The sequence below is a fragment of the Solanum verrucosum genome, unplaced genomic scaffold, assembly GCF_900185275.1.
Source record: "Solanum verrucosum unplaced genomic scaffold, falcon-dt-bn FXZP01000244.1, whole genome shotgun sequence".
Taxonomy (NCBI): Eukaryota; Viridiplantae; Streptophyta; class Magnoliopsida; order Solanales; family Solanaceae; genus Solanum; species Solanum verrucosum.
The window spans coordinates 823,068-837,410 of NW_026019999.1; the positions used below are offsets into that span (position 1 = coordinate 823,068).

The 14,343-nt window shown below is 40.6% G+C and overlaps 1 protein-coding gene across 1 annotated transcript; it reads left to right on the forward strand.

The window, feature by feature from the left end:
• The first annotated feature begins 4,868 nt into the window (after nucleotides 1-4,868).
• On the forward strand, nucleotides 4,869-9,399 carry LOC125819393 (uncharacterized). The gene is made up of 4 exons (XM_049498828.1): nucleotides 4,869-5,099; nucleotides 8,020-8,247; nucleotides 8,599-9,042; nucleotides 9,136-9,399. The coding sequence occupies exons 1-4, from the start codon at nucleotides 4,869-4,871 to the stop codon at nucleotides 9,397-9,399; spliced, it is 1,167 nt and encodes a 388-aa protein (XP_049354785.1).
• The last annotated feature ends 4,944 nt before the right edge of the window (nucleotides 9,400-14,343 follow it).

A 14,343-nucleotide genomic window follows, 5' to 3' on the forward strand; every position in this document is an offset into this window, starting at 1 on the left:
TGTGATAACATGGGTTTCTTAGCAAATAATGAAAAATGATGTTGCGTTAGTTGAGGTCAGAACCTCTACTATGACTTCATATATTGAGTGTTTATCAAAGAGGGTCGTGATACGACTAGTATAATGGTATCAATCTTTACTTGGTAAGAGTTATGGAGTGAGTTACTCCTACTATTGACCCAATCTGCGAATGAATCACTTTGGATGAGGGACCGAATGAATTTAGTAGTGTATTGTAGTAACTTTATGGTTAGAAATGTGTGGGGTATTTGAGTATAATCTTCTTGAGGTGTATGATGTATTCTAGTGGTGGATTTAACTGACTTTCACGATGTGGTACTAGTGGTATCTGAAGTCGGTTATGTTGATTGTTAAGCGTGAATACCAACTAATTAAAAAGTTATAAATTCTATCAAATGTCCATATAATGAGATTCAATGTTGCCTTCACATTTGACAAACCAACTAGGTTGTTACTGCAGATGTTTGAGGTTAAAGAATATGTATAAGGAAGATTTTAGTGGTGGATCATTGATACATTATTAATGCGTTAAGTTGAGAAGTGTATCCCGAGGGTTCTAAATGAGGACCTGTGATTTCATCTTAAGGTCCAAGGGAATGGATAAATACCAGAATGACAAACTTATGGGTAAATGAAATCCCAAATAGTATACTTGTGTGAAGGTAAATGAAGATTTTAGTAATAAAGTGTGTATAAAATTAAGTAGTCCCTTGAATTTGATTTGTATAGGTGGTTCAAGATATCATGTCAATGACAAGGTTGACTTTGTGGTGATGGCAAGGGCTAACTAAGCATAGTGGTAATAAGAGTTCGTGATGGATTGTGATTAGGATGCAACTATATAATAAAGATTGTCGGTTAAATAGATTTTGTATGGTGATGACGACTTGCGAGTATCTAATGTGATGGCTTGATACTATTTGATGACTAGCGTGGGATCGTGGAAAGTTATAGGAGGTGCTAAGACACCACTCGAATAGAATTGGAATGAACTAGAGTCACAAATTAAAAGAATTAGTGGGATGTATTTTAGTCATTGGAAAGAGGTAAACAAGAACAAAGATATTTACTCTAATTGCAAAGAACAAAGATATATCTTTAGAGAGCTGAGAATCAAGTTCAAAGATGCGTGGTTCTATATATTTTTCTCTTGTTATGGTAATATTGTTACATGTTCATCAGATTGGATAAAACTAATTTGGTAAGATTTGAGAAAGAAGTCTACACATGATTGACTCGACTATGGTGATAAGTTCTTTTACGGTTTTGAGTTTGGTAACTGGTACAGTTGAATTTTAACAAAAGATATGATAAGCTCAATGGAGAGGCGGTCAGTGATAACCTAAGATACGTGAATTCATAAAAATCTTCAAGGTATAACCTAATGTTGATAGATAAAGGAATTGGGTTACACAGTTGAATTAAACATTCAAGTTTTTCATTGTGAGTTTAGGTTTGTGGTAGTGTGTTTTGTCAAGGTATGGATTGGTAAGGTAAGAAATGATCGATCACATTGAGTATGAGCATTTGGAAGGACTTGTATATGTTTTGAGTCATAAAGTGTGTTATTTTAATTTTCAAAGAACCTAAGGAAGGGTTTTATCTAATATTTTTATTTTGAGGATAAGGAAAAAAAATGCCAGGCATTGTTGGCCAAAGAATAAGATTAGTGGGCGAGTCAATAAAGGGAACAAGAGTCTGGTGTATTGAAGGGTTCAAGATATTTAGAATTTTGTGTCATGAGAAGAATTTAAGAAAAGTGAAGGAATAAGACCTCTTGTATAAACCCTTGGTTTGTAGTTGAAAGATTTAGTGATTTTGCCTATGAGTTTAGATATGACTGTGAGATGTGAACTAGCTCGATACAGACTTACTAGAAAGTTATCATCGACTTTTCTAAAGATTGAGTTTTGTTTGGGTGACAAGCAACTATGCGTGGAAGATTCTATGTGGTTATGTCGAGATAGATTGTTCAAATTATGATAGGTAACTTATTGATGTTCAATGGTACACCTACAATTTTACATGATTAATGAGGATTCGAGGGTGTAACATCCGACAATTTGAAGTGGCTTAGAAGGAGTTTGAAATTTGGAAATTTGTTTAAGTGTGGAAATCAATGAGTTTTTGGCCAACTTTGAGTAGTCGTAACTCCTAGCTCAGGATGAGTTAGGAGTAGTTCCAGTTATGGTTGCGAAGCCCTTGGAACAATCGTTCCAACGCCACTGAGTTTTCTCAATTCCGAGTTCGTATGAGGGAGTTATGCCCTGTAGAAGCTGGGCAGTTGGAAGGGAAATCCATCCGGAAATTTAAGGGCATTTTGGTCCTTTCACAAATTATTTATTTTGAGCTCATATTGTTGTATTAGAATGATCTTTGGATCATTTTTGTCCCTTTTTGAAATAGAAAGAGTTAGGGCTTTTGAGAGTGAAGAAGAGGAGAAGGAGAAGAAGAAGAAAAGAAGAAAGAGGAGCTTAGTCAAGATCGTGTGGACTTTCGTCGGGGGTGATCCCTATCTAACGTATGTGAGTTTTTCGTGTGGGTTGATCCTTTCCCCCACACACACCTAGTTTATTATATGATTGAGAAAAGATTGGAATAGTTGTTGAAGTTGTTAAAGTTGTTGAAGTTGTTAAAGTTGGTGAAGTTGGTGAAGTTGTTAGTTGTTGTTGATGTTGTGGATTGTGTAGTTGAAACCTATTGTATGTTGAGGGAATTATGATTCTAAGAGTTATGACCATTGGAGGTTGATTCACATCTTTTCGCAGCAAATATCTGGGCTGTCGATCCCCATCTACGGGCGTGACCTACGGACCGTAGATCAATCGACGGTCCGTACTGGTCAACCGTCGATCAAGACAGAAGTTGGTTTTTGGGGCGTCGATCTACGGGTCCGACCTACGGTCCGTAGCTCGATCCACGGACCGTAAGTCAGAACCGTAGGTCAACACTTAGTCTTTTTCTTAAATAAATTCTGGGGAAAAATCTCTGACGCGATCTACGGACCTACAGTACGGACCGTAGGTTCATCTACGGTCCGTCGATGGATTCCGTAGATGCCGCCTGTGTCACCAGAAATCTAAAGTCTCAGCCAAGTTCCCCATTCCTTTTCTCACTTTCTCAAGCAAGTTCCAAAGTATTATTACCTATGTTTTATGGTTGTTTCCGACACTCCATAGTGCGTCTAAGAGTTCAAGAATCCCTCCATAACATGTGATCGAACGCCTTGAATTCATAATTCCGATTCAAGGAAAGATGGTTCCAAGTCAAGTGAAGTTAGCAGTCAAGTTAAGTCAAGAGTTTAAAGTTGAGTTCAGTCTCAAAGTTATTAGGGAACTATGTATTCCCAAAGAAGTTTTAAAGAAATGTTTTTACAATTGAACAAGGTTGGAAACTGAGATTTCGAAAGGGGCCTTCGAGCTAGTTTTTGAGTAATTATCTCATATCAGCAGGAATAAATATGTTTTAAAAACATAAGAGCCAGTACATTTTTGGGAGTAGTATCGAGCACCGAATTGGGGGAGCGTTCCAAAGAACCCACAGCCCCCATAGAACCATGTTAGCCACCATGGGTAGAAAAGGATCATGCTTTCTAGATGAATCCTTTTCAGATTAGACTAGTGGATCCATTAGGCAATTCAGGTCTTATACCTTTGGCCGGGTATATGATGCTCTGGCAGCGTGAGGTCGATCGCTGTATCATCACTACAGCTCTTATGTGATGGTTGTCGGTTAGAGAAACTCCCACAGCAGTTATTGTATTTTCATACTTAGAGATTATTGTATTTTTATATACATCAGATTATTGTATTTCTATATACATTTCAGGCTTATTGTATCTTTGTATACACACAGAGTTTATAGTATGTTTTAAACAATCTTTCTTTATATCGCACTTGTCCTAAATTGTCTTATATTGAAAGAAGTCAGTCAGGTTGAGTTGAGTTGAGACAGGTAAGCTATTCAGTTTCTTCCAGATTTCTTCTTCTAGCCGTTGTTGCTTAGTTCCCAGCTTGCATACTCGTACATTCCATGTACTGATGCCAGTTGGCCTGCATCGTTTCATGATGCAGATTCAGGTATCCCAGATCAGCAGCCTGCACGTCGTTGATCCAGCTGAGCACTCCAGAGTCAGTGGTGAGCCTCCTTGCATTCCGGAGGGCTCAATTATTGAGTGTTCTTAGTTTTGATTTTATTAGGATGTTGCGGGGTCTGTCCCAACATCTATCTCAGTATTTTTTTGAGGCTTCATAGACAGACAGTCAGTCAGCTAGTTTTGAGTCTCTTAATTATGTATTTATGTAAATATCCTATTTTGAGATTTGGGTTGCCTTAGGGCCATATTTTATAAGTTAAGTTGTTTTGAAATATTGCATTGCTTTGAGTTATTCTGTTGAGTTAGGTTTCCGCTGAGTTAAGAAAGCCAGGCCAAGGGTTCGCTTGGGGCCAGCAATGGTTTCCGAGTGCCGGTCCCGCCCAGGGTGTAGGCTCGGGGCGTGACAAACTTGGCATCAGAGCAAAGAGTTCAAGAGTCCTAGGGAGTCTATGAAGCCGTGTCTGTAGAGTCCTAGTTATCGGTGTGAAGCACGCCACATCTATAATTGGGAGGCTGCAACATTTAGGAAGATTTCTCATTTCTTTCACACTTATTTCGTGCGTTAGAGTTGACCTCTAAAAAGTTTCTCTCTAATCCGTGCTTGCGCGTGTTTCAGATAGTCATGCCTCCACGAAGGGTTGGCAGAGGGCGTCTTCCCAGACGCTATGTTAATGAGCAAGAGCTACCGGATGCACCTAGAGTGCAAGATCATAGGGAAGTTTCTAATGCTGAGTTCAGAGAGGCAATTAGAATGTTGAGTCAAGCTGTAGCTAATCAGACTGGTCAGCAAAGGGGAGCTCGACAGGAGGGATCTAACACTTCTAGGATTCGTGAGTTCTTGGGAATGAATCCTTCGAGTTTCATGGGTTCGAGCACTACTGAGGATCCAGAAAACTTCATTGAAGAGTCGAAGAAGATTTTTGATGTGATGCATGTGGTAGATACTGAGCGGGTCGAACTAGCTGCTTATCAATTGAAGGATGTAGCTAGAACTTGGTTCGACCAGTGGAAAGGAGGCAGAGTTGAGAATGCACCACCTGCGAGTTGGGCCTGTTTTGAAGAAGCTTTCTTGGGGCATTTCGTTCCTCGAGAATTGAAAGAGGCTAAGGTAAGTGAGTTCCTCACACTTAAGCAGGAGTCCTTGAGTGTTCATGAGTACAGTCTGAAGTTCACACAACTATCCCGCTATGCTCCGGAGATGGTTGCGGACATGAGAAATAGAAAGAGTTTGTTTGTTGCTGGGCTGTCTCGATTGTCGAGCAAGGAAGGTAGGGCAGCAATGCTTATCGGGGACATGGATATATCAAGGTTGATGGTTTATGTGCAGCAGGTTGAGGAAGAGAAGCTGAGGGACAGAGAAGAGTTCAGAAATAAGAGAGCTAAGATCGGGAACGAGTCTGGGCAGCAGAAAGGTGTTTCAAACCGTTCCTCCCTTCAGCAAAGGCAACAGGGACCTGCTCCATCAATTGCTAGAGCACCTGCACCCAGATACAGAGGTGAATTTAATGTTCAGAATTCGAAGGACTTCAGGGCTAGACCAGCACAATCTTCGGGTAGTGTGGCGCAAAGGAGTAGTAAGCCTCCGGTTTGCGCCAAATGTGGTAGGAACCACTCAGGTATTTGTCGAGAAGGCTCCCTTGGTTGTTTCAAGTGTGGTCAGAATGGGCATTTCATGCGAGAGTGTCCAAAGAATAGGCAGGGTAATGGAGGCAATAAAGCACAGTCTTCTTCAGTTGTTCCTCCAGACAGGACGGCACTTAGAGGAGCTACTTCTAGTGTAGGTGGAGGAGCGAACCGCCTTTATGCTATCACCAGTCGCCATGAGCAAGAGATTTCTCCGAATGTTGTCACTGGTATGATCAAAGTCTTTGCTTTTAATGTGTATGCTTTGCTAGACCCAAGAGCAAGTTTATCGTTTGTAACTCCTTATGTTGCAAACCAGTTTGAGGTTCTTCCTGAAAGACTTTGTGAACCCTTTTGTGTTTCTACACCTGTTGGGGAGTCTATTCTAGCGGAAAGAGTCTATCGTGATTGTCCTGTTTCCATCAGTCACAAGAACACCAAGGCTGATTTGGTTGAGTTAGACATGGTAGATTTTGATGTCATTCTAGGTATGGATTGGCTTCATGCCTGTTATGCATCATTAGACTATAGAACTCGAACCGTCAAGTTTCAGTTTCCGAATGAGCCAGTCATAGAGTGGAGTAGCAGTTCAGCAGTGCCTAAGGGTCGTTTTATTTCGTACCTTAAGGCAAGAAAGTTAGTTTCGAAGGGTTGTATCTATCACTTAGTCCGAGTTCATGACTCTAGTGTTGAGATACCTCATTTCCAGTCAGTTCCTATAGTAAGAGAGTTTCCAGAAGTTTTTCCTGATGATCTACCCGAAATTCCTCCTGAGAGAGAAATAGATTTCGGCATAGATCTCATTCCAGATACTCGTCCTATCTCTATTCCGCCATATAGAATGGCACCAGCAGAGTTGAAAAGAGTTGAAGGAACAGTTGAAAGATCTCCTAGAAAAGGGTTTCATTCGACCGAGTGTCTCACCTTGGGGTGCTCCGGTTTTGTTTGTGAGAAAGAAAGATGGTTCCCTTAGAATGTGTATAGACTACCGCCAGTTGAATAAGATTACCATCAAGAACAAGTACCCTCTTCCGAGGATTGATGATCTTCTTGATCAGCTTCAGGGTGCCACTTGTTTTTCAAAGATTGACCTCCGATCAGGCTATCATCAGTTAAGGGTAAGGGAATGTGATATCCCAAAGACAGCTTTCAGGACCAGGTATGGTCATTATGAGTTTTTGGTCATGTCCTTTGGTTTGACCAATGCACCGGCAGCTTTTATGGATTTGATGAATAGAGTCTTCAAACCTTATTTAGATATGTTTGTTATTGTCTTTATTGATGATATACTAATCTATTCAAGGAATGAAGAAGATCATGCTAGTCATATCAGGACAGTTCTTCAGACTTTGAAGGAGAAGGAGTTGCATGCCAAGTTCTCTAAATGTGAGTTTTGGCTCAAGTCTGTGGCGTTCCTAGGCCACATTGTGTCCGGTGATGGAATTAAAGTTGATACTCGAAAAATTGAGGCAGTGCAGAATTGGCCTAGACCCACATCTCCAACTGAAATTAGGAGTTTCTTGGGATTAGCTGGCTATTATAGAAGGTTTGTCGAGGGGTTCTCGAGTATTGCATCTCCTTTGACAAAGTTGACTCAGAAGACAGTGAAATTTCAATGGTCTGAAGCTTGTGAGAAAAGCTTTCAGGAATTGAAAAAGAGATTGATTACAGCTCCAGTTTTAACGCTACCAGAAGGTAATCAAGGTTTTGTGGTGTATTGTGATGCATCTAGAATTGGTTTGGGTTGTGTCTTAATGCAGAATGGCAAAGTTATAGCTTATGCCTCCAGACAGTTGAAGGTTCATGAGAGGAACTACCCAACCCATGACTTAGAGCTAGCTGCTGTAGTATTTGCTTTGAAGATATGGCGTCATTACTTGTATGGTGTGCATGTCGACATATTCACTGATCACAAGAGCCTTCAATATGTGCTTACTCAGAAAGAGCTTAATTTCAGACAGAGGAGGTGGTTAGAGTTACTCAAGGATTATGACCTTAGTATTCTTTACCACCCAGGTAAGGCTAACGTCGTTGTTGATTCTTTGAGCAGGTTGTCTATGGGTAGCACCGCCCATATTGAAAAAGGAAGGAGAGGGTTAGCAAAAGATGTGCACAGACTGTCATGCCTGGGAGTCAGCTTTACAGATTCCGCAGAAGGAGGAATAGTGGTGACGAGCAGGGCCGAGTCATCATTAATGTCAGAAGTGAAAAAGAAGCAAGATCAAGATCCCATTTTGCTTGAGTTGAAGGCAAATGTTCAGAAGCAAAAAGTATTAGCTTTTGAACAAGGGGGAGATGGTGTATTAAGATATCAAGGTAGAATATGTGTACCTATGATAGATGGACTCCAAGAAAAGATTATGGAGGAAGCTCATAGCTCCCGATATTCCGTTCATCCAGGTTCCACCAAGATGTATCGTGATTTGCGAGAAGTTTATTGGTGGAATGGCATGAAGAAGGGCATTGCTGAGTTTGTTGCTAAATGTCCAAATTGCCAACAAGTGAAAGTCGAACACCAAAGGCCTGGTGGTTTGGCTCACAGTATAGAGCTTCCAGAGTGGAAGTGGGAGATGATCAATATGGATTTCATCACAGGGTTGCCAAGGTCTCGTAGACAGCATGATTCCATTTGGGTAATTGTCGACCGAATGACAAAGTCAGCTCATTTTCTACCGGTAAAGACTACCAATACAGCAGAAGATTATGCCAAGTTGTATGTTCAAGAGATAGTGAGACTTCATGGAGTCCCAATCTCCATTATTTCAGATAGAGGTGCACAGTTTACTGCACAGTTCTGGAAATCTTTTCAGAAGGGCTTGGGTTCAAAGGTGAACTTAAGTACTGCCTTTCATCCTCAGACTGATGGGCAAGCAGAACGCACTATTCAGACCTTAGAGGATATGTTGAGGGCTTGTGTAATCGATTTCAAAGGTAGTTGGGATGATCACCTACCTCTAATTGAATTTGCCTACAACAACAGTTATCACTTTAGCATCCAGATGGCTCCGTATGAAGCTCTTTATGGGAGAAGATGTAGATCTCCTATCGGATGGTTTGAGGTGGGTAAAGCCCAGTTGATAGGACCAGATTTAGTTCATCAAGCTATGGAGAAAGTGAAAGTGATTCAAGAGAAGCTGAAAACGGCACAGAGTCGTCAGAAATCCTACACTGATGTTAGGAGAAAGGCATTAGAGTTTGAAGTAGACGATTGGGTATATTTGAAGGTTTCACCCATGAAAGGCGTTATGAGGTTCGGTAAGAAGGGGAAACTCAGTCCCCGGTATATTGGACCTTACCGCATAGCCAAGAGGATTGGCAATGTTGCTTATGAGTTGGAGTTATCACAAGAGCTAGCAGCGGTTCATCCGGTATTTCACATCTCTATGTTGAAAAAGTGCATAGGTGATCCTTCATTGATCCTACCGACTGAAAGTGTTAAGATCAAGGATAACTTATCTTATGAGGAAGTGCCGGTTCAGATTTTAGATCGCCAAGTTCGTAGGTTGAGAACGAAAGATGTAGTCTCAGTTAAGGTCCTTTGGAGGAACCAAATTGTTGAGGAAGCTACTTGGGAAGCCGAAGAAGACATGAAGAAGAGATATCCATATCTCTTTGAATCTGTAGATCAAGGTATTAATTCCCTTCTTAGTGCTCTTTAAATTATGATGAGCATGTCGTTGTTGTTGTTACGTTTGCATGGTTGTTTGTTGGGTGTTGAGTTGATGTTACACCCTTAGCCTTATAAGAGTAACCTCATTCGAGGATGAATGTTCCCAAGGGGGAGATATTGTAACATCCAACAATTTGAAGTGGCTTAGAAGGAGCTTGAAATTTGGAAATTTGGTTAAGTGTGGAAATCAATGAGTTTTTGGCCAACTTTGAGTAATCGTAACTCCTAGCTCAGGATGAGTTAGGAGTAGTTCCAGTTATGGTTGCGAAGCCCTTGGAACAATCTTTCCAACGCCACTGAGTTTTCTCAATTCCGAGTTCGTATGAGGGAGTTATGCCCTGTAGAAGCTGGGCAGTTGGAAGGGAAATCCATCCGGAAATTTAAGGGCATTTTGGTCCTTTCACAAATTATTTATTTTGAGCTCATATTGTTGTATTAGAATGATCTTTGGATCATTTTTGTCCCTTTTTGAAATAGAAAGAGTTAGGGCTTTTGAGAGTAAAGAAGAGGAGAAGGAGAAGAAGAAGAAAAGAAGAAAGAGGAGCTTAGTCAAGATCGTGTGGACTTTCGTCGGGGGTGATCCCTATCTAACGTATGTGAGTTTTTCGTGTGGGTTGATCCTTTCCCCCACACACACCTAGTTTATTATATGATTGAGAAAAGATTGGAATAGTTGTTGAAGTTGTTAAAGTTGTTGAAGTTGTTAAAGTTGGTGAAGTTGGTGAAGTTGTTAGTTGTTGTTGATGTTGTGGATTGTGTAGTTGAAACCTATTGTATGTTGAGGGAATTATGATTCTAAGAGTTATGACCATTGGAGGTTGATTCACATCTTTTCGCAGCAAATATCTGGGCTGTCGATCCCCATCTACGGGCGTGACCTACGGACCGTAGATCAATCGACGGTCCATACTGGTCAACCGTCGATCAAGACAGAAGTTGGTTTTTGGGGCGTCGATCTACGGGTCCGACCTACGGTCCGTAGCTCGATCCACGGACCGTAAGTCAGAACCGTAGGTCAACACTTAGTCTTTTTCTTAAATAAATTCTGGGGAAAAATCTCTGACGCGATCTATGGACCTACAGTACGGACCGTAGGTTCATCTACGGTCCGTCGATGGCTTCCGTAGATGCCACCTCTGTCACCAGAAATCTAAAGTCTCAGCCAAGTTCCCCATTCCTTTTCTCACTTTCTCAAGCAAGTTCCAAAGTATTATTACCTATGCTTTATGGTTGTTTCCGACACTCCATAGTGCGTCTAAGAGTTCAAGAATCCCTCCATAACATGTGATCGAACGCCTTGAATTCATAATTCCGATTCAAGGAAAGATGGTTCCAAGTCAAGTGAAGTTAGCAGTCAAGTTAAGTCAAGAGTTTAAAGTTGAGTTCAGTCTCAAAGTTATTAGGGAACTATGTATTCCCAAAGAAGTTTTAAAGAAATGTTTTTACAATTGAACAAGGTTGGAAACTGAGATTTCGAAAGGGGCCTTCGAGCTAGTTTTTGAGTAATTATCTCATATCAGCAGGAATAAATATGTTTTAAAAACATAAGAGCCAGTACATTTTTGGGAGTAGTATCGAGCACCGAATTGGGGGAGCGTTCCAAAGAACCCACAGCCCCCATAGAACCATGTTAGCCACCATGGGTAGAAAAGGATCATGCTTTCTAGATGAATCCTTTTCAGATTAGACTAGTGGATCCATTAGGCAATTCAGGTCTTATACCTTTGGCCGGGTATATGATGCTCTGGCAGCGTGAGGTCGATCGCTGTATCATCACTACAGCTCTTATGTGATGGTTGTCGGTTAGAGAAACTCCCACAGCAGTTATTGTATTTTCATACTCAGAGATTATTGTATTTTTATATACATCAGATTATTGTATTTCTATATACATTTCAGGCTTATTGTATCTTTGTATACACACAGAGTTTATAGTATGTTTTAAACAATCTTTCTTTATATCGCACTTGTCCTAAATTGTCTTATATTGAAAGAAGTCAGTCAGGTTGAGTTGAGTTGAGACAGGTAAGCTATTCAGTTTCTTCCAGATTTCTCCTTCTAGCCGTTGTTGCTTAGTTCCCAGCTTGCATACTCGTACATTTCATGTACTGATGCCAGTTGGCCTGCATCGTTTCATGATGCAGATTCAGGTATCCCAGATCAGCAGCCTGCACGTCGTTGATCCAGCTGAGCACTCCAGAGTCAGTGGTGAGCCTCCTTGCATTCCGGAGGGCTCAATTATTGAGTGTTCTTAGTTTTGATTTTATTAGGATGTTGCGGGGTCTGTCCCAACATCCATCTCAGTATTTTTTTGAGGCTTCATAGACAGACAGTCAGTCAGCTAGTTTTGAGTCTCTTAATTATGTATTTATGTAAATATCCTATTTTGAGATTTGGGTTGCCTTAGGGCCATATTTTATAAGTTAAGTTGTTTTGAAATATTGCATTGCTTTGAGTTATTCTGTTGAGTTACGTTTCCGCTGAGTTAAGAAAGCCAGGCCAAGGGTTCGCTTGGGGCCAGCAATGGTTTCCGAGTGCCGGTCCCGCCCAGGGTGTAGGCTCGGGGTGTGACAGAGGGGATTGAAAATACTTTGTAGATGGGACTATACAGACTGTTATGATGTGTTACATAGTCATTTGATGGTGAGTAGAGGTTATGAGCTTATAGTAAACAAAATTATTGGAGTGACCAAGAATTTCTTAAGTGTTGGTATGAGGCATATGATGGTATTGAATATTAGTTGAAATTTTGTATCTGAAAGTTTACATGGAGTTGACATTGTACGTGATTCAATAACTTTATATTGATGGGAAAATACTTTTAGAATTGAAATCAGTGCTATCAGTCTTGGGTGTGACCTGTATCTGTCATAAAATATTTATTTAGACAGACAGAGTGCCATAGTTTGGAAATTTTGGAGGCGATAACGTGTTTGTTAAGAAGACTTTTATACTAGTGACGGTTTGAGAGTAAGGTAAATGGCGGATGTGATTATGAAGTTTGTTTAGTATTAACTGTCACGCCCCGAGCTACCCCCGAGACGTGGACACGGGACCTAGGACCACAAGTGATCCCAAGCTAACCCTGCTGGCATGATCATGAGCATACTAAAGATAATAAACTGATGCGGAAGCTAAATCATAAATAAATCTGAAAAGATGGGGAATACTCATATACTATAACTGAATATATCAAATCTGAGAGTTTAATGCAAAAGAAATATCAAACTCAAAACACTAAGCTGAATCTAACTATGTCTGAAATAAGCCTCTAAACTGACTAGAAATGTTGGGACATGCCCCAACTAGATCTAGCAAAACTGAAACTAAAGACTAAAAATACTGAAAAGAAACTCATGACTATTGTCCTCGGAGAATGAGGACTCACCACTGATTCTGCTGAACTGGAGATCGGGAACCGATCTAAGCATGATCTGGATGCTGAGAACCTGAACCTACATCACGAGAAGATGTAGCGCACGTATGCGTCAGTACTTGAAAGGTACTGAGCATGCATGATGGAGTAAAGATGAAATAACATATAACTGAACAAAGCATACTGAGCAATGAAATCATCTGGACATGATATAGATACTGAAATACTGAATACTGAGCTAACTGAATGCAATGACCAAATTTATAACATGCTGAGACTGAATACTGACTGTACTGAAATATGGTCAATGCAATAGTGTCTGACTGAACTGTGAGAGCTACTAATAACCGACATAAAACCACATGAGCTAAATCTGAAGTCCGATGTATATGCCCCATCAAGAGGACCCAATATACCCTGCCAGAGGTATAGAGGCATGCTGGTGTGATCACTAAACTGATGTTGCCCACAGAGGGGACTTACACCTACATGGCTCGTAGTTCTGGGACTATGTGGGTACGCTGAAACCCTAGTCCAACTCGGTATTATGCTTCTCCCAATGAATTAACTGGTTAGCTGATTATGACTGAATTTCTGTAAATACTGGATAGCTCGAAACTGAACATGCAAACTGAGAATGCAACAATTAATCTGATAATGATGCATTCATAAACTGAGGCATGTAAAACTGAATACTGAAATATCTGACTTAGCATGTGTAATTCAAGAACCGAAGAAATACATAGCTAGGGTTCTGAAATTCATGCGATAAACTGAGCAATAACATGCTAATCTGATTTGGAACGTTTAAATAACTAATTCATGATAATCTGCTGTAATTCTAGAAACCCTAGGTCTATTCATAATAAGGGAATCAAGAATCTGACTAAATTCTAGGGACCTAATGGGCGAAAGGAACCCACTAGTGAAATTCCACATACCTGGTGACGAATTCCATAGAGAAATCTTTCGATTTCGGGGCTGGAACTGATGGAACCTTGCTGCGTTCTTGAACTAGGGTTCTTGACTTTTTTCTCCTCTCTTGATTCTAATTTTCTAAGTTTTGATTAAATGTTTTGACTTAGGTAAGTTCTAGTTATGTTTCTAGGCTTAAACTGATTAAAACCGCATGATTTAGGGTCTAAATGATGTATCTTAGGGGTTAAACGAAATAGGAAAATTCCAAAAGACCCTTGAATTAGCTGCTGTCGGAGTGACTGACGGACGTGACTGACGGTCCGTTGATTGGGTCCGTAGGTCGAGTCTGCCCGACAGAGCTTCACTAAAATGAGTATAACTCTTTACTCGGATGTCAAAATTTAGCAAACTCGGTGGCGTTGGAAAGATAATTCAATTATCTATATAACCATAGGTAATGGGACACATAATTCGTTTTGTGCTAAAAGTTATGACCATCTGAAGTTGACCCATCAACAAATTTCAGCTAACTGGTTGCTGGCCCTCATCTACGGTCAGACCTACGGACTGTGGATTGAATGACGGTCTGTGCTGGTCAACCGTAGTTTGTGTCAGAGGCTGGGTAAGGGAAGTCTCGAT